The sequence below is a fragment of the Amblyomma mixtum genome, chromosome 5 (assembly GCF_055824585.1).
Source record: "Amblyomma mixtum isolate Tamu chromosome 5, ASM5582458v1, whole genome shotgun sequence".
NCBI classification, from domain to species: domain Eukaryota; kingdom Metazoa; phylum Arthropoda; class Arachnida; order Ixodida; family Ixodidae; genus Amblyomma; species Amblyomma mixtum.
In genome coordinates this window covers 84,579,574-84,599,573 of record NC_143016.1, presented here as the reverse complement: position 1 = coordinate 84,599,573, position 20,000 = coordinate 84,579,574, and the positions used below count along the sequence as shown (strand labels likewise).

General features: G+C 44.6%; 1 protein-coding gene across 1 annotated transcript in view; it reads right to left on the bottom strand.

Moving 5' to 3' along the window:
• Positions 1-6,516: 6,516 nt before the first annotated feature.
• Positions 6,517-20,000, bottom strand: part of LOC149342867 (steroid 17-alpha-hydroxylase/17,20 lyase-like) — a 34,082-nt gene continuing 20,598 nt past the window's right edge. Inside the window, exons 4-10 of the mRNA XM_089545384.1 lie at positions 18,566-18,659; positions 18,106-18,261; positions 13,858-14,066; positions 13,554-13,679; positions 12,632-12,736; positions 8,485-8,616; positions 6,517-6,869 (exon numbers count right to left, since the gene is read on the bottom strand). Of these exons, the coding sequence (XP_089401510.1) occupies positions 6,517-6,869; positions 8,485-8,616; positions 12,632-12,736; positions 13,554-13,679; positions 13,858-14,066; positions 18,106-18,261; positions 18,566-18,659 (1,175 nt within the window). The remainder of the gene's footprint in view (positions 6,870-8,484; positions 8,617-12,631; positions 12,737-13,553; positions 13,680-13,857; positions 14,067-18,105; positions 18,262-18,565; positions 18,660-20,000) is intronic.

The following is a 20,000-nucleotide window of genomic DNA, read 5'->3' as shown; positions in this document are numbered from 1 at the left end:
ACGTAAATCAGAGAGCTGTTAGAAGATTAGCACTAGGTTTCTACGGCGAAACCTCAATGGGGGCAGTGCAGGGGGATGTGGGCTGGGCATCGTTCGATGCACGGGAAGCTGTGAGTATAATATTACGTAAACTATGCCTGGGTAAACTGGACGATAATAGGTTAGCAACTAAGGTATTTAAATACTTATACAGGAAGAGCGTTGAGTCACAGAGGTGGGAAAGAACATGGAAACTAAGCAGTAAGTATGCAGGACACAAGTACAGAGAAAGAAAGCATTAAACGAGAGGCCAGAAACGCGGATTGTAAAAACTTGATTTGATTAATTCAATATGAAATATTGTGTGCACGCACACAATTGTTTGCCGCCTCTCTAGTGAGTTCTGTCATCCCCCTGCGTTAGCGGCCACCTTTTAGGAGCTTTTGAGGTAGTAATAAAGACTACTGCCTACATCACAGTGCCGACTGTCGTTAAAACGTAATAGCACAGAATGAGCTCACCGCGAGGCTTTGTTGCCTGGGCTCAATGACAACTATGTAGTGAAGTGGACTGCTGGCGACTGTGAGAGAGCAGTAGAACTTTTCCTTCTGCTATCATTATTTGTCTTATATCGTATGCCGCGTTCACATTCGTCTAACACGTTTCGCGCAATAATCTATAACGATAATCATGTACGACTGTCCTCTCAAATGTTCTTCATTTCAAGAAACCTTTCCTTTCATGTGTCAAACGTCCTCCATTCAACATTTCAGGCCGCGACCATATTCAGCAACTAGTACAAAAAACAGCTAACCATGTCTTTTTTCTACAGTGTACTTATCTTCTACTTGATTTAGTAGGTGTTGTCTAATATTTGCGAATTCGTGGCGTAGGTACCAAAAATTGGGTGTAAGGGTAAAGGTAAGGCTACTTCTATAGAAATTCTGTGTTAGGTTTTCTGTGTTCGCTTCTCTAACATTAGTAAAGAAAATTGCAGCGCTAAACCACAGCAATTCGAACTTAAAACTTCATGCACACTAGGCACATGCTCTCCCCCGGTGTCATCACGTATTTTCACTTGATTTCCTTCCAATTGAACTTTAAGTACAGTGCGTCTTTACATGGTCAAGTAACCTGTAGAGACACTGGCTAAAGATTCCCGCCCACGTGTGTATCAGACACAGGCATTCCCAACGCTCTGGTCCGAGAGACCGCATGACTTCCGTTCGCATGTACGAGAGGATCTCGGGTTTCAAGTTAGGAAAAGCACTCTCTTTACCGTGAGAGTGATACTTCCTTTCCTATCATTTTCAAACCAGCGAAAAGACACAACACAAGAGAAAAGAAGGACACAAAACAAGGCCGAACTAGCACTTGAAATTTTAATGAACGCAAGAGGCAAAAGAAAACTCTCACAAAGATGCGCGCGCGTAACCCAAAGCAGTTAAAGGGCGAATATCAAACGACAATGAACGTTGTGCAAGTATACCATCTAAAAAAGCAAATTCCTTCCGGTGAGGCCTGACAGGCGGCGTCCTTAGCCTTAGCGACACAGTATGCATCACTATCTGTCTACATATTTTTTTTGTCACTTCTATGCACTACTGAAGTGTAAGTCAAATCAGGAGTTCCAGTTGTCGGGTCGTCCTCCGATTTACATTCGAAAGATTGGCAGCGCATTGACAGATTAGAATGCTTTCCCCATTACCACATAATGTGTTCATTCAAACGCACACTCAGACACCTACCTGTCTGCTGTTATTACTTCCTTCGACAAGGAAGCGGAATATGATAAACCACATTCATCTTGAAAATGATGAACATAGATTTATGGGAGACTGGGCACTACAATCTAGTTCACACAATTTATTCCGGCGTCCTTTTAACGGCGGTGGAAAGACCTTCAACCTTGTTTTTAGCTGTGAAAACAACAGCAACATTTAACTTTGCCCCGACTTTTTCTACTCGGTGCGAAATACCATGAAGGTGACGCATAGCAGCCACCTTTCGACGCTGCGCCACCACTTCAGACTATTCCGACCATTTTTTCCTTTGCCTAAACAGAGTCCAAACGCGCTCCGAAAGGGGGCGAGACGGACAATTGGAAATCCAGCTGCTACTTCCCTTCATTGAAATTTCAATTGCTAGTTCATTCTTGTATTGTGCTCTTCTTGTCTCCTGTGTCGTCTTTTGGCTGGTTTTAAGATGACTCAGTACTAACTCGCCCAGTCGTCAGCCTTGTTGGAATTCCTCCCTTATATTTGCATTACCCTCACTCCGAAAAAGTTACTGAAGTGCACATCACTCCCTGAAGAGTTCCTTCAGCTGATGACGTAACTGTAACATCTGTTTTATCTATCTAAGCATATCAATTTACTCAAGCACAATAACACGACCTTTTTATTTTTGTTCCACTCATGGTACGTTATTACTCAAGAAAGCTCAAGCAGTTGTCATATGTTTATCATACGCTTGTGGCCTGAAGCTTTAGCAGGCTTTAGATTTCGCTTCTCCAACTTTGAGGCAATAGACTCGTTGTCATCACTCCAATACCATTGTTGAGACTTTCGGAGAGCCACGCCATATCGGCGCGGGCTCATGTAAAGGTTTCGATGGATGGAAAGACAGGGTAATACAACACATAATGCTGTATAGCGGGGTAACTTTGACCCCCTCACTCACCTCACCGATGCTTGCATGTTGAACAATAAGCCCTAAGTTAGATTCAAGGCCCGAAGAAATGCAGTGCTTTAGGAGTAGACTTAAACAAGCCCTGATATAACCACCTTTTCAATGTCCTATGTGCGGCTCTCGGGTACCGTCGTCTCTATAAACGTGTTTACACATGCCGGACGTACGCGTCGTCGCCGTCACCTTGTACCCGCGCCGACAGACGGCGAACCGTTGCTTTCTTTTACTTCAGCGTCTGTCCTTGAGTTCAGCGCTTCAGTTCAGGCCTTAAACAGTTACGGATATCACAATGGCCTCTAGCACAACGGTACTTGACTGGCATTCGCCATCGATGCCGGCCTTCGACGAGAGCACGAGATAGCGCACATTTGAAAAAGACAAAGATCAGATGCTATAATAGTATATCTGTTTGTAGCAGCTAGCAGACGCGGCTGGAACCCTAGTGGACAAACCGATTTGACAATGGGAGCAGCAGAAACAACATTTTGTACGTTATCATTCATTTCTAGTTCCTCTACGGCGTGCATATTAACACATTAGAAATAGACTGCTCGATAATTGTACATTATAAACACTATGAGTCTGCAATTATTAAAGGCCTTTTACTTGAGCTGAGGGCCAAAATAAAAATAGACGCGATAGCGTAATGGGTCAATTCCCATATATGCAAAACTGGTCACTTTACATTCATAGACCCTTGGGAGTCCGCGTACCACTACTGGCGCAGTGATGCTACGGTTAAACGATGCGTGAGTGCCCTGCGATGGCAGGTGCTGCCGCCAGTGGGGCTTGTGCGACCTAGGTTGCTCTTCCGGAGCGACCAATCATTAATTTTAACTGCCATCTGCCACGGCGGGCAGCTTGCTCACTTGTTGCACACACAGCGATACCCGGCTTTACCTAGCAGAATGAAGCTATCGATTAAAAAAATGCAGAAGAATTGGTTCTTTAGAGATAACATGACTGAGCTCATAGGAAATGCACCTGTTAAGTTTTAGCGGTATTTAGTAATCCCGACAGCTCTATATCGAAAATGAGAATTTCCTGTAGTTCTCTTTCAGACCAGTAAAAAACGCGAATTTATTTAATACCTATTTCCAGTTGGTTTTTGCTTCTGCCCAAATCGCTCATTTGTCCGAGCCAGATAATCCATTTTAAGCGCTAGAGACACCGATAACAGAGTGTGGCATCCTGAAACTATTTTTGTTGTTAAACGTCGAGAAACTATCCGTCGATGACAACCTTTATTTAAGATGCATTTCTACAAACTTGAAGCGTGAATTGTGACTGCATACCCTACATTATCGGTGCATGAAGGCGGTAATAATCAGCTGGTTCAGATATGTACAGGTGAATGTCCTCAACCATTGGATGCTGCGTAATAACCTAACATATTATAAATAAAGCTTTTATGGGCTTATTGAAAAACTAATTGTCGCCTAATTCGTCGTCAAGATTACTTGTACGCATGAAATGTGATGCAGGAAAGGCATAGCGCGCTCTAAGGCCACTCATAGATGTAGGTAAACCCACACCAACTTTGGCCTGAGCCTTTGCCTATTGAAAGTGTCCCCGCCTTCACCGCTTATTTTCTGTTCAAACTGCGCAGCGCACATAGCCTCCCTGGCCGCTTTGGTGCTTGAGGAGCCCAGAAACTCTGCTATCAAGCGCTTTTCTTAGGTGCACAACACGGTAGACTTACTACGGAGTTTTTGGCGCTTTGATGCAAAAGGGCTAAACGCTAGTCAGTCCCTGAAAATTTCAACAAACACACACTTCACGTCACTACGTGTCTGGAGCTGAAACTGACCCTGTTTTCTTTTTAACTTGAGTTTTCAATGTTTTTCGAAAGCTTGTCTAGGAGTAAAAGAATTGCACATGACTAAGCTCTTTAGAAGCAGAGCTTTATTACAGAACAATACTTTATATATGCGCAAGCCTTGAAGTGAGAAATCAAAATCCGCTGAACTAGGACTATTCAACACCAACCGCATTATAGGTCATGTTATGTCTTAATTTTTTTTTTTTTTTGCTCACTGTGGCATACAGGGCGGCATTCACGATGGAAACCAAGCAACAAGAAAGATTAGGTAAATTTTAAAAAAAGCCTTTTAAACTAAATTCACTGAAGCTTATAATCTGCGAGCACCACACGTTTCCGTTCAACGCCGGCATCTTCATACAGCGGCGACGTTCATACCGCAGGCCACTCCGAAGAATTTGTGACACACGCATGCTATATATGCAAGAACTCTTCTCTCCTGTTAAGGAAGGTGATATACAGCGCAAAAAGAGAAGACACAAACAACAGGACTGGCGCTGAATGAATGGCGCTGAATGAATAAATAACGCTGACCAGCGGAAGTCCTGTTGCTTGGTCTTCTCTGCTGTCCCTGTTTTTTGCGCTGCATATACGTTCCTTAAGATGAGTCATCGACTAGCCCAAACTAAAATTTTGATCTTCTCTCCTGTTTTGCCTGATGTGGAGAAAACTCTCTTCAATGTTTTTTCTTTCTTTAATGAGCGAAAGACCCGCTGCCTTATGTATAGGGCCCGGAAATTTAGGCATTTGCCTAAACATGCCTATAAATGCCTAAACGGAGGGTTTTTGCACTTGCCTGCCTTTTTGTCATTTTTTAGGAAATACTACCTATTTAACCGCATTTTTTGCCTATAAATGCCTAAATCCGGCACTTCGGTCCTCGGTGCCGTTTTTGAATTTTGAGACATCTATGTATGGTGAAAGGCGCGCGCCGATGCACGCACTAAAGGCGCAGGTCTCGCCGAATGTTTTTCTCGAATTGTAACTTGAACGTAGTGTAACGAAGTGTTTATCTCGAAGTGTAGCAAGAGGCGACTTTGGAAAGAGACCTGACATATATTAGTGCAAACTTATCAACAATGACGGAAAGGACGACATAGTTGGAAAAGGCTGTACTCTCAATAGATGAATCGCTGAAGGGGACTGGATGGAAAGAGCGCTACTGCTTCTACGAAGATGCAACAATGGGTAGAAAAAATAGATGCTAGAAACAATTTCCCAAATCAGACACTTTCTACGCGGAGACGACACGGCCACATCATCTGAAGGCCTAAGCCTTTATGAACTCTCATGCTTCAGGTTCGCGCCACTAAGTTCATGTGATGTCAAAAGAACCCTTTTAAAGTACAAAGCTAAGCTTAGCGAAAACCGAAGGAGCTTCAAGTTCGAAAACCTGAGAATGCGCTTTACTGCTTTTGTTGAGGACTGCGTTCGCTCCGTGCTTAACTTATAAAACTTGTACTTATGACTGAAGCGTATTATTCAAAGCGCCTATTTTTGCTTTATAGCGCCTATTTCAATATTTTTTAGAGCCTAGATGCCTGCCTATTTCGGGGTTCTTTAGTGCCTAAATTTCCGGGCACTACATGTAGAAGTGTCTTTATAACAGAGCATCACTACTTTGACTTCACTGAACTTTTACTAGATTATGTAGAGCCGGCGCAAAATCTGAAAATGTTACACGCTATGAGAGAGCTTACCTTTTTGCACATGATATAAGTGCTGGTGTGCTCGCTAGTACTGACACGCACACAGGGTTGTACAATCAAAAAAAGAGTATTTGCTGCCCAAGTCGGAACGTAGACGACCTAGCTTCGAATGTCGCTGTTTCTCATTGCTCACGCAGGTGGTGTGCGTGTTGGTGGCTCTGTAAACATGCGGGCGGATTTAGCCGAACTTTTTGAAGGTCAGAAAGTTTCCCGCTTTTTCGTTTGATATAAGAGAAAATTTATCGCTGGCCTAGATGGCCTGTGTCCTTGTCGCTCCTTCGTGCCAGAACAGTTCCCTCCATGATTTTTTTTGTGCTAACTTCTCTTAGTGAGTACGATCTTTTGCGGGTTGGGAAGTAAGAACAGGCTGGAGTCGTAGCCGCGCAAGTTCACTTTCGAGGGGTCCTCCGGTGCGCTGCAGTTAAGCCGCTGCAAGAGTCGCACAAGGATGTAGAACATGTCGATGTGCGCGAGCTTCTCTCCGGGGCATGTCCTCGGTCCCATGCCGAAGGTAAGCAGTGGCGGGACATCTTGGCGAAGCTTGCCACTGATCGGATCCAGGAACCGCTCAGGCCGGAATTCTTCCGGTTCCTCCCAGAGCTTGTTGTCGTGGTTGACAGCGTAGATGTTGTAGAGTATTCCCGTGTCCTTAGGTATGTCCAGGTTGCCTGCATAGAATAAATGTGTGTGGTAGGTGATGTGCGAAACGGATAGAGCCATGGCATGAAAACCACGAAGGTAGGCAAGCCCGTCCACAGAGGCCAGAAGTAAATGATCTCAATAAGTTTAGCCTCTTCATAATAAAGTCCAAGAGGCACGAAGTTTTGTTTGTCATTGGAAGCATTGTTTCGCTTTAAACCTACTTTTCTATCGGCTCAAATATCATATGCCTGAGCATTACGCAACGTAAACTTAACAGCGGCCTGAGAGATGTTTTTTATCCAATATGTCCATCACAAAGTTTACAGGAGGCTCGCGTTGTCCAGATCGTATATGCAGTGTTTCTGTCGCATGACCAAGTTTTCTGATGATAATGATGTGATGTAGTTTAGTGTGCCTGTATAAACAGGAGCACTAAATGACATCACCACCTGCGCTGTCTGGAGACCGTCAGTAGCGAGTATCGGGCAATTAAAAGAGAATAATTACATTTTAAACTGAGAGAAAGCTATATGGTGCGGGGAGGTTGTACGCAAAGATATTGATACTAATGACCTAATTGTCCTATTCGCCGCACAGTATGACTTAGAAAATGAAAACTGCCATGGAAAGTGAGTGGGGTGTGACAAACAAATAAAACTCTGGTGGCAAAATCTGGTGTTCAGCGCTGTGCAGCACATACTGGCAGGCGCGCAAACTATAAGCGTTTGATGGAACACCTGGCAGCGCGAACACAAACCTGAACTAAACATTAACATATATGAAACGGCAAGGATGAGGGATGGAGGAACGTTTCTGCTTCAGCAAATTTCTTCTACCATAGACACCTTTCTTCCTCACCACTTCTAGCGCATACCTCTTAGTCGGTGCATGTTCTTCTTTCGTCCAGGCTTCTTCTGTTCATGATGCAGCTTGTTCCATTGAACCAACTGGCCCATAAATTCATGTGCTTTGGCAGATGTTCAAATTTTCAGGGCTAGTAGTAAAGAACTGCAGGAGTAAACTCGTAGCCTGTGGAGCTTGTGAAGAGATTGAGGCATTTAACCCCTTTTTTACACTTCTCAACGTACAGGCGTTCAAACCGTCCCATTGAATAAGTGGCGAGTCTTGACTCAGTGCAAGCTCGCTGCGTAAAACGGTGAGATATTATTTTTTTTACCCTTGAGAAACGGTTGACGATTACCATTTGTGATCATTGGTAGGGATATCTGATATATTCAACTCAAACTGAAAGTCGGCGGGAGCTCGAAAGTGGGAGGTTTGCGTGGAAATCGTGTTCAGCTCTCTATAAACCGTTCTGTTTTAACGTGTCTCCGTTTAGAACGATGACAACGTGTCGGGCGAACACAGTGAGGGTGATACTTGGCAGAGGTACTACGCCTTTCTAAATTGCTTGTTATATTCTTGAGCGTATACTTCATCGTTGAGCAGAATAATCAATGACTCATGGAGCCAGAATCTTAGTGATTGGTTCTCGACGCCCGCTACCTGGCCGCAGTAATTCAACCAAGTTGCTATCCATTCCAACATTTCTTCCTCCGTGTGTAATTGGGCGCTGTAAATCATTGCCTCTCACATAGTAACCATCGTTAATTTCATTAGAACTGCGTAACAACAACTTACCGACTTTGGTGTTCGTCGAAGTGTTGTGAGGTGAGCCCAGTGGAGCATTAGGGTAAAATCGAAGCGACTCGAGCAAGCAGGCAACAGCGAATGGAAGCTTCTCTCTGTCGGCGTATGTAGGAGGAGTGCTCCCTGGGAAATACAGTAAGGATACTTTGAGCTGAAAGTTCAGGGCGAACAAAAAGCACCGGAAATTTTCAGGCTCAACACACTCGCGCACTCGTCGAACAGAGGTATCATGCTAGAAAGGTGACCCAGTAGAAAATATTTACGAAATGAGTGCAAACGAGCATCAAAGGCCGTTACAATGTCCTTACAAGGGTTCTAACAATATATCTCTACGCAATTTTTGCTCGTATTGAAAATCAATCCGACGTCTGTTTCTGGGAACATCGATGTTTCGCCGGCAGCAAAAAGAGCATTCATTGGCGAGAAAATTGCATCTATAGAATTTTCCCGCCACTCCATTCAAACTCTTGACATCTATACCGAAAAGAAATCCGTCATCACCGTTAAAAGTAAATGATTATGTAACATAGCCTCTGGGATTCGCAACTTAAAGTGTGTTCCGGCGCCCCGAAGTCTCCTTGCGCAATCGCCCGGTGATGTCGACACCTGTAGGTTTTTTTTTTTTGCCTTTTCTAGCTTAATAAAGCTCTGTTTTCGCTGAGAGTGGTCCTTTTCTCTGTGCAGGCCAACTTCTATTGGTCCTCAGGGTCACCTTAAAACATTTAACGATTTTGGATCAAAGCGAAGTTTTGTAGCTCTCTCTCTTTTCTTGTAACTCTCTCATAAACTCTCTTTTTTCAATTTTTTTTTCAAGCTGTCAGAAGCACGCTATCTTTGGTAAATAAAGATGGTTTTGAGAAACCTAAAAAAAAATGTCCGAGCCGGATTTACGGAGTGCTACAGGCCTCTCAATAGTTAAGGAGCCTAGAGCAATATTTGACAAGTTTTGTATTCAATATTGTTAAGCAGCTTGCTAGTTAGCTCGTCTTGGCTGTATTCTGGTGTACTACATCGCTTGCAATGCTATGCCGTAGAAAACGCTCATCTAACTTTAAAATCTTATTTTCAAAAATTGCGTAAAGTCTTACGTGAAACAGCCAGTATATGCACGAGGATCAACTAGAGCAGCAATTTATAGCGAGTTTTTCACGGCGAACGTGGCCCCTTTTCAGCAACCGACTGCAGCCGCTTGCAGACGTGCGCCTGACCTCCCGGCAGCGATAGGGTGAACGGCAACAATACCCAGTCGTGCATGAAGCCGAGTGCGAACGTGATGGACTTCGTGACAAACCGAGAAATTTGCGTCAAGCCACAACCCTGACCATCTCAGTTCTTTTTAACTATTAATTAGAAATTTCTAGGTGGCTCTTTGGTTATTATTTAGAATTCTTGAATAGCTATTATACCCGTCACTTCACTCAAGAGATTCTTTCAAAAGTCGCGCGTCACTCCGTAGCGTCACTCCATGGCGCACGGGCCACGTTCAATGTTCGTCCTTCTTCTCTTCTTCTTTTCTTTGGCCGTTTGCCGTTGCGCTGAAAAACTATGAGTGTAAATCAAGAATACCAACTAGCCCAAGAACTAACTCTACTGACGTGCCACGTGACCTTCTCTGCCCCGTTCGTGCTGCAGTGCTCGCCTCAGCTCGTAGCATGCTCCCGCCCGAATTGGAGGGAGAAGGTGATGTGACACGTGGGCCGCTGAATGACGGGATATGGTGGGCGCTGCAAATACGCACGGTTTTTGAACAATGGGCGCGAGATTGGCAATCTTTTTTTGCGCCGCAGCGCCGACGGTATTCGCGGCATCAAAAAAAAACTGATATGGTTATCATTAACCCCCGATACGAATCTGAAATTGTAGCCAGGCGCTAATCTGTATAGCTACGAGGTTAACCAGTAGAAAACAGTTAACCAACTCAATGCTTAATGTGATTTTACCGTTCGATGTATGTCGGCCAAAAGTGGTATTACTATGCCACAAATGCCATCATTTGAAGCGAAAGCTTCACTACGCTAGGTAAAGCCAGGATCACCATGTCAGGAGACTTCATCTTCATGTGACCTTCAGATAATGCAAAGGAAAAGTGCATAACCGGCCCCCTCGGACAGTGCACCACTTAGTCGCGCTTTAAGCTACGAAACCTATCAAGAGTGGTAGCTTCGAAAGCAAAGGAAAGGCGCGTAACTGTCCCCCTGGTACAGGTGGTGGTGGTGAAAAACTTTAATACTCAAAGAGAGTTTGAGGGTCAGAAAACCCCGCTGCATGGTCGGTATATCCTTAGTCCGGGACACCGCACGGGCACCGCACCGACACCGCACCGTCTCGCGCCCGCTTTACTAGAGCCCTTTGGGACTCCAGTGTGGAGCAGTTGAGGAGGGCAGTCTCCCATGCCTCTCGGGTGGGGGTGGGGGAAGATGAGGATTCTGAGTACATGCCTACACCATGTGAAAGGTATCGCAGATCTCTCCACAGTGCGGGCAGCGCCCATCTGTGTTTGGATCAAAGTGTTTTGCTATGGCAGGACAGAGAACAGACACCTCAGTCGTGCTTTAAGCTGCGAAACCATTGGAGTGGGAGCTTGGAAAGCAGAGGGAAAGCACATAACTTCCCTGTTGGAACAGTACACCTCAATCGTGCTTTAAGCTAAGTGGTGGCAGTGGCAGGTGTGCGCTGCATGCGTTGGCATTGACAACGTTGCGGCAGAAACGCGGCACTGAAGCAATAGGCCGTCGGCGTTCATTCTTTAGCGTTGGTGTTAACGTTTTAGACTTCGATGATTATAAGTAAAGAAAGTGCGCATAAGTGGCTCCCTGGGTCAATGGACGCCTGAATCGCGCTTTAAGGTACGTGGGTTGTTGAGAAAGAGATGCGGGCTGTATGCGCTAGCGCTGACGATGCTATGGCAGACACGCGGTACTGCGTCAGTAGGCCGCAGCGTTAAATGGGTGAGCGAACTCTCGCTATCCACCGGGGCGCGTATTCGCCAACTGCAGCCTGTACAGCCAAGGCTTGAAACCACGGTGAATTGATCACGGTGACTGAAGATTGTCACAACGGCTTACCTAAAAGGGATAATAAATCCTCTTAAATGGCGTTATATGCCACTAAGCATCACGATTTGCGACCTAAAAGGGAAAAAATTGAAAAAAATGAAATTAAAAAGACAATAAAATTACAGTACAGAGAGCGGAGTCGAACGGCCGACCTTCTATACGCAACACGTTCCTCTAATCCACTGCGCCATAGCGGCGATGTCAAGCCATCGTTCTGAATGAATATTTATAACCAGCCTTAATGTGGCTGCTACCTGCCGGTGGGCGGCGCTGTCATCGCTGGCTGTACCGGCTGCATTTGGCGAACACGCCACCGGGGCAGGGGATAGGGTATCTGTTACACCCAGCGTCGTCGCTTCGCCGGACGCTGTTGTCGCGACGCGCGTCTTTTCTTTCCCTTTTCCTCTTTCAACTTTCCCATATCTGCACGTGGGCTCAGCATGAGCCAGTAGGCAGGCCCGTGCAATTTCCTTTTCTTCCTTCCTTCAGTCGCAACAACATCCGCCATTAACTGCCACCTGCCAAGGTGGCAGAGTGGGCGCGCTGCCTATCCAGTGTCCGGAACGCACTCAACGTTACAGATAACAAACCGCGTATAGTTTCCTGATGCGCCATAACTTTCGTTCACAAACCAGGTTCAACAGTAGTTAAACTGCGACTAGATTTTTTAGGAAAAAAATCTTAGTTGGAATAAACAGTGTCGGGCTTGTCTGAATCGGTATATCGCTGTCGTCGTTTCTTTGCAATCTCCGTTCAAAAGAGCGAGGTAAAGACAGGAATTACCGCTTTGAATAATCGTAAAATTTAAGCACCTAAACTATGCTACACGCCCACAGGTAGCGTACATAGGACGTCAATCCTGCCTGACTCAAAAGCTGCAACAAATGACCCGCATCGAGGCTAGCTTTGTGAGATGCGTTTTCCCCTGAAACGAGCCCATTCAGCAGTAACTGTATCGCTTAGAGAATATAGTGTATTTGCAAACTAGTTTCAAAGCGCGCCAAATAGAAATCGCTACATGTGTTGAAGTGAATTCGAATGAACACTGCATCGGGAAAATTTCAGTCAGTGGTCCATCTTACCTATGTTGTCTTCAATTTCTTTCTGAATCTTCTCTTTTATTTTTGGCTCCTTAGCCATCCGTAGAAAGAGCCACTGAAGTTGTCCGGCCGATGTGTCAGTGGCAGCTGGGATATAAGTTAAGTTAAAAATATAAGATAAGTTAAAACTAGGGTACCAGCGGCATCATGGTGAATACTGTAATTGTTATGTACAAATGAACTGGCACCCTAGAGCCCTACTTTAAGCGTTTTCTGCGTTTGCAATGGTTGTCTGCAGTAAGTGCTTGCATGTGCTTGGACGATAATGCTTTCTGGAGAGCATTTGCACGCCTGGGCGATCTGGCAGAGCGGCTACTTCGTTTGTAACTTCTGCAATGCACCTTATCAAGTGTTTTCAACGTAGTGATTCATCTTGTCGCCTACGCTTGCTAAGTTTCATGCAGCCGAAAAACATAACTGAAATCGATGTAGCCCAGCCGGCAACGTACACGGCTCCTGCCAGCATGGGAAGCTTGTATGTTCATCGTTGATCTGCAACGCTGCCAAAAGCTATTGCGGGAAAAGCAAGCTGAGCTAAAAGCTATTCGGCTTTCGGGAAAGCTGTTTGTAAGAGCTCGGACGCTTTTACGTATAATGGCAAGAATTTTTCACGTTTTCCTCCTCAATTCTACTCATTTCAACTCAGAAAAAACACGCATATTATGTATATTTTTAAATGTTCGTCTTTAAACATATCAGCTCCTTGCCGGATACACTCAGTCACACAATTCGTTTCATATGCTCACCTGAATCATTCATATTTTCTTTGTTTATGCGGGAGCCTTCTTGCGGCCAGTGTTTGCCTTACAACACACGGAACGCATCTTAACCGTTATGCGAGGCAGAAGGTACCGAGTTACAAAACAAAAACACGACCTAATAGCCGGATCATCGCTATACGTACCGACGAATATGTTCAGAACGACCTGGACCATATTGCCTTTGGTCAGGTATTCCGCGTCACCTTTTTCTTCCCGGATGGCCTCTTCGCGAGCGGCGAGCATTGCGTGAGTAAAGTTTTCCGTCTTTCCTGCAGGAACAAGGTATTCCGCGATCAAAACTACGGCTAAAAACAGTGTTCGAACCATCCTAAAATTGTACTTCTCTATTCCATTTTTGCAAGTTTATGGCTTACAGTGAGGCGTAGGTTCATAATAGATATCACGGAACACCTCATGTAGCGAATGCGAAGACTCGAAAACACATACCTGGCACATAAGAGGCTTCAGCCCTGGTGTATAGCCTGTCAATAATTTCCCACATCTCCCGAAAAATGGCTTCGATCTTCTTTTCTCGGCCGCGGTACAAGAGACCAAGCCAGGGAGCGATGTCGCTCGGCAAGCCGTTCGGGGCCGTCTCGTAGAACTCCCTGTCGACCTCTTCAATGCGCCTGATATCCTTGCTTTCCTCGTCCAACCTGCACACCGAAGCCTTTTGCATCGGACAGTACCTCTCATGCCGAGCCAGTTGAGTGCCGTCGCCTGCATTTACTCTCAAGGCCTAACGGTTGCCCATCAGTGAAGTTTCCTTTGCATTCGTTTCAGTTAGTTCATCTCATATCACAAGTCGTTCGCAGTGGCATAGACGCTACGAAAGCGAGGCGACAGCATTCAGACCAGTGCGGTAATTGGCTAGCGAGCGCGCGTAAGTACAGCACGCTAGCGCCGCCCTAGCTTCGCACTGTTAGCTACCATACTACTGCGAACGACTTGTGAGGTGACGTATCGACCAGATAACGGAGAGAGCGCTGTGGGGCCATCTCTGTTGCTCTACAACACTCCGGGTTGCCACCAAAGTAGAGACTGTTTTGCGAGGTTTCTGTGAATTTTCACGATGTCATGATTCCGTGATCGTGTTCAAATAATTTTGCATTTTCAGAAAGATTGTGAGGAACGTTGAGGTGGTTGTGGCAAGCACCGTGACCATTCGGTGAGCCAAAGGCTTGCGTAAGTGCATGCATTACTTTGTATGCGAAAATACCTATGGTGTGCCTGTTATCTTTGACCAAGACATGCAAGAAAGATGCGATACATTAGTAAAATTTTTTTGTAAGAAATATGTCTAATCTTCGCGGGAAGGCATCGAGACAAATCTGACACATCGCGCACCTCAAAAACAGCAAGCATACCGCAAGTGTGGGTAGCGAGGCCAAGTTGATATCTAACATGATTTCGTCAAATCAATTAACCACCAAACACAAATAGATGTGCTTTACCTACACTTTTCAAAGGTCGTTAATTATGTCTGCCATGCTAAACGGCTACTAAAGCTCAAGCATATATTAGAGGATGGACCGATTGTTCAGGGTATCAGCTAATTTGTATCTGACCGCCGTCAGTTTGATCAGTTCAGTGAGCACATTGCCGATAGTGTTCAAGTTCTTTGTGATTTAGCAAACAGCTTCGCTTCAGCCTCTATTCTGTTCTTTTATTCCTAAAAAGGACATAGCTAGTTGGCTAGAATCCAAGTTTCAGTTATTCACAGACAACTGCGTCCTGTATAAAAGTACAAGACCTGTAAGGAAATTTGCCCGAACAAGGATTCTGGCTTGATAGACCAATTGTGTACAGACTGGCGAATAGCCAACAACCTTCACACAATTGTTTCAATCTCAATGACAAATATAAATACAAAGTTAGCCTTTCGTACGGCAGTGACAGTGCCATTCTTAAAACTATCACTGAGCATTTGTAGTTGGGCGTCGTAGTATCATAAGATCTAGTATGGTTGGCTTATGTAGAGCACGTGGCAAACAAAGCGATGCGAAAGTTAGTTTCCGAAACGGCTTTGCGTAACTACACGAAGGAAGCATAGTTTCTAGATTATGTGTCGATCATACGTCTCATCTTAGAATATGCGAATGTATCAAGATTTCCGTTTACCCAAAATAAAATAACTACGCGCGTAGCTGTCCATTGAAAAGCTTCTGGTTTTATCTGTAACAGAGGTACGCGCACTTACTCGACGACGCAGATGCTCTCTGAGATAGGTCTCTATAATCTAACAAGCTTCACTGACTGAAATTTTGTATCTCATTTTTTGATAACCTTAAAGTCAGACACCTACATTTCCTTCCCGTGAAGCCAGTCATAAGCATCAGCTCACACTTCAAGAATAATTTTGTGCTAATAATACATAGTTTTTTTTTTTACTTTTCCCGCGAGATGTGCGTGATTGGAACGCTTTAGACCAGGCGTTGGTCGCCGGGCCCGCAGCTGACAAAAGGGTTGAACTTGCTGGCAGAACTATGCAGTCATCAATGAGTTATTAAAGTTATCATTAATCTGTTTTACATTCTTTACTTGGAATGCATATTGGTAATATGTTCTAACATGAATATGCGAAATAGTGACTAATGTTATCATGTTTTGCCTTTTATGTACTTGGCTTTCGTTTTTTGCTGTAGAAAATATTAAACTGGGGTAAGTTGGTTATGCATTATCATTCTCTCCTATTCCATGCTGTTAACATAGGTCCCTTAATTTTTCAGTTCCACTTTTGTGAATTTAGGAAAGTGCCTGTACGACTAGCCGCCTCGATGTCACGGTGGTTGCGGTGCTCAGCTGCTGACGTGGAAGGGATGGCTTTGATCCCGACCGCGGCGGTTGTATATCGCTGGAGGCAAAATGCTCTAGTAGATACAGCGTCAAAAAAAAAAAAACAGGAGCTGGTACAAACGGTACACGGACCGCTATCGTTTATAGTGCGCCAAACAATCACAACAGTCAGAAAAAATCACCTTTTTAATATTTCGCCGTATGAAACGGGCAGGAGGCATGAAAACTCTTGACTATATGATTTCTGCTCGTAATTAGCTTATGGTTTAAGCCACAGGAAAAGCTTTAACAGCGGTCCACTTCTCGTCACAGAAGAAATCTGTGCGGTGGTCCGGAATTGGGCGGAGCTTTACTGCAGATTTGCGTTGTATCCGACTATTAGAGGCTCGTGTATTGTGCGTTGTCAGTGCACATTGAATACCTCAAGTGGTTGAAATCATCCGGAGCACTCCACTGCGGCGCAACTCATAGTCTGAACAACCTTAGGACATTTAACTTCATAAAACAGCCCACCAACTTGTATGAGTGAATGTCTGCAGGACCCTAGAACCGACTCCTGTAAAAATCCCTTAAGGAATTGACACTACCATGAAATAAACAAATAAACAAGCAATAAAATATGCGCAGTTGCCTAGAAGAAGGTGTGCGGGTGTCCGACAATAAAAAAACATGAAACATCTTAAATGGGTGACATACAAAACAATAAACATATTTCGCATCTGAGGGTTCCAGAAAAAGTACCGAGAAGGGCTACGAAATTTTGTAGCTGTCAACGCGTGTGGATGGAGTGCTACTGTTATATCCCACTAGCTATAATTTGATTGTTATGTGCGTTAGAACTTTATTCTTTGCAGCGGCGCATACAGCCTCACCGTATTTACATGTGGAGCTGATACAAACCTTGCTCATCATTTCTGTAACAGAACCAGGTTATGATCCGAAAAACTCAGTAGCGTGAACCACTTTCAATGTTAACTGAAGCAGCCAGCGAAATTGATTTCAATGAAAAGAATATACTTGGTGTACGGGGCCTCCGTCACACCTCCCGAAATTCTGCTAATAGTTCTCCATGCTCAAAATAGACGAGCACAGAAACTTGGTGTTGTGGTCCTGGAATATTCTATTTGAACTCTACCAATTCCAAGTACTTTCTTGACTGCGTTTAAGGCTGGAAACTCTTGTTATCACTTTAACACGTACTTTTGACAGAACACATATGCCCTACACTTTCAGCCTCCCAAGGGGTAAAAGGCGCCACGGCGGTTATAAGTTTGTTAAAAGATGGCACGCATGCGCTGTTATTCCGGTGCCAAGGGGGGGGGGGGGGGGGGTGGGGGGGGGGGTGATATAGTGCTAATTATTCCTGCTAGCCTCCCGAGATGCTGAATAGAAACATTAGGGCACCCGCGCATACGTCTTGTTCCTTGCACTTGCAACATGTCACCTGTTTGCTGAGAGCACACCGTAAAATATATTTTTTCATGCACCGTCTCGCAGACAAAAAAAAAACACCTTGCTCACAGCCAAGCATCCAAATAAACCAGAATAATTCCAGTAGTACTACGCATTCTTATATTAGGTATAGAAAAAATAAATGGCTTCGGGCGTCCTGAGAAAGCTACTTAACAGAACAGTGGAAGCCTGCTATATTACGCAGCCTGAAATAGTTACAGTATCAGTTTTTTCACCTAAAAATGTGACAGGCACCTACCCAAGCAATTTGCGCGGCTAGTGACCATGGTGCCGTCCATTGGCTTTTTCCCAATGTTACAAGGCAAATGGTGTCTTTTTTTTTTCCATTCCTGGTGTTAGCTGTTCGGTTTTCAGGAACTTTAAAAGAAACGTTACGGTATCTACGAAACAATAACAATTTCCATCAAGAAAAAAAAGGTTTCCAACCTTGTTCCGTAGACTGAAACCCCTATCAGGTCGTACAGAATGCGGAAAAATGGCTTTCTTGAGTCAACAATTTTCGGCCCTTCTCCTAAGGAGTCCACGTAGGAGTCGACAACATCTGTGCACAGTTTCTCAAGGGCATCGCTGACGGCGTACTTCCTGCAATGAGTTCAATAGCAGTTGTTCATCACAAGCCAAAATGTATTCATTGAAGAAATTGCGACTTTAAAGCTTCAAAGTCTACAATAATGTCGGGTAATAATAATGATACCGTGAATAGCAGTAAAAAGTATGACAAAACAAAATTCGTAATGAAAAAACACGGAAACTGTCTTCGTCAGCAATACATTAAGACACCCTGAATCAACGTGTCAAGTTTGCCATACGTATTTTGTAATCCACATATTGAGAGAAGGAAGGATTATCCTGACGTGGTATTTTCCGCCTACTGCCAAGTACTCACCTCGCGGCAAGCAGAGCCACCTTGCGAAGCGCCTTCCATCGAGGGTTATAATCTTCGAACATAATGCCATGATGTCCCTGTGTCTGCAAGGCCCCTAGAAAAATAAGAAAGCGAGACCTGAGAAAAGCTTGCGTTCTTTCTTTTAGGCCTTTATAAAGCCCACTTTGCTTGAATTCAGCCAATAGACGCCTGAGTCTCGCCACAACTACAGAAGCACCTGAAAGCGTCTGACGCTAGAAGGGAGACGGCAGAACCTCCTTTCCAATTTTATAGCCCTGTTGTAAGCTCTATTCGCCGATAGCGACAATCTCTCCTCCTTTCCTAAATCAAGTTTGAGATTTCAGTTTTGGTGGGCATCTGCGACCGGCAGAGTCGATGCATGCCCATAATTCGAGTGAAATATACGTCACCACATTTAACAGGAATTGGTATTCGTTATCGTGGCAATAAACCTGCTACCCTTCTCAACAACCATCAGGAATGTTGTGATTGTGAAAGTCTGAAAGAGATATCCTCAAAGGTGTCCTCCGAAAAGAAGTTTTCTCGCGGTCATCTTAGCAGTCTGCTTAAGAACAGCTCGATGTTGGCCATTGAAATTCACGAATAGCGTCCCCTAGATACCAAGGATAATTTGCCCAATTGTTGATGGTAATAAAAGAAGTTGTCTAACGGCTCTTCCTGGCTATGCTGACGTTTTCCTGGCGGTTAGAGGCATATTCATTGCTTCGAAAATTGTGCTTCAAAATTTTCCCGACATTCCATTGAAATGATTGCCATCTGCACCAAAAAGAATGCCATAATCACCATATTTAAGGTAATGGTAATAAACCATACCTCTGTTACGAGCGCTAAGAAAGCGGATCTCCAAAGCTAGGGTGTGTGCCGGCGCGCAGTATATCTGCGAAGTCGGCAGATGGCGGCGATACCCGTGTTTCCTTTTTTAGCTTACAAAAGCATCATTTTCAGTGAAGGTACAGTTTTTCAATCAATATCGGTACAGTGTTGATACACGCCAACTGCTATCTGTCCTCAATTTCCCTTTCATTCCTTGGTTATTTCTGGCTAGCTCGGACATTCGCAGCTTTCGGCCTGTAGAGTGTGCTAGAAAGTTTTCGAGAACACTTTACCGCCGGCGCTGCAACGCTCCTGCTACTGACACATCGCCCTTAATAAAACACGCAGCGGGGCTAGTTGGTGATGCGAGAGTTTCCAGAATAGTAATTCCCCTCTACTTCATCAGCACGAGCACTGGCACGACAAGATAGGCACTGTCCTGTAATGTCTGTCTGCGCTCGCCTGAAATAAGTAGCACTGAATTTCTATTCTGACACATCACTCTTTGGAGATTTTGTTCTTTGTTCGCCGTGCAGCACATAACTTTGTCTGTATCACCTCCTTCACTCTCCGACTTGCTGTAGTTCTTGCCACTCATAGG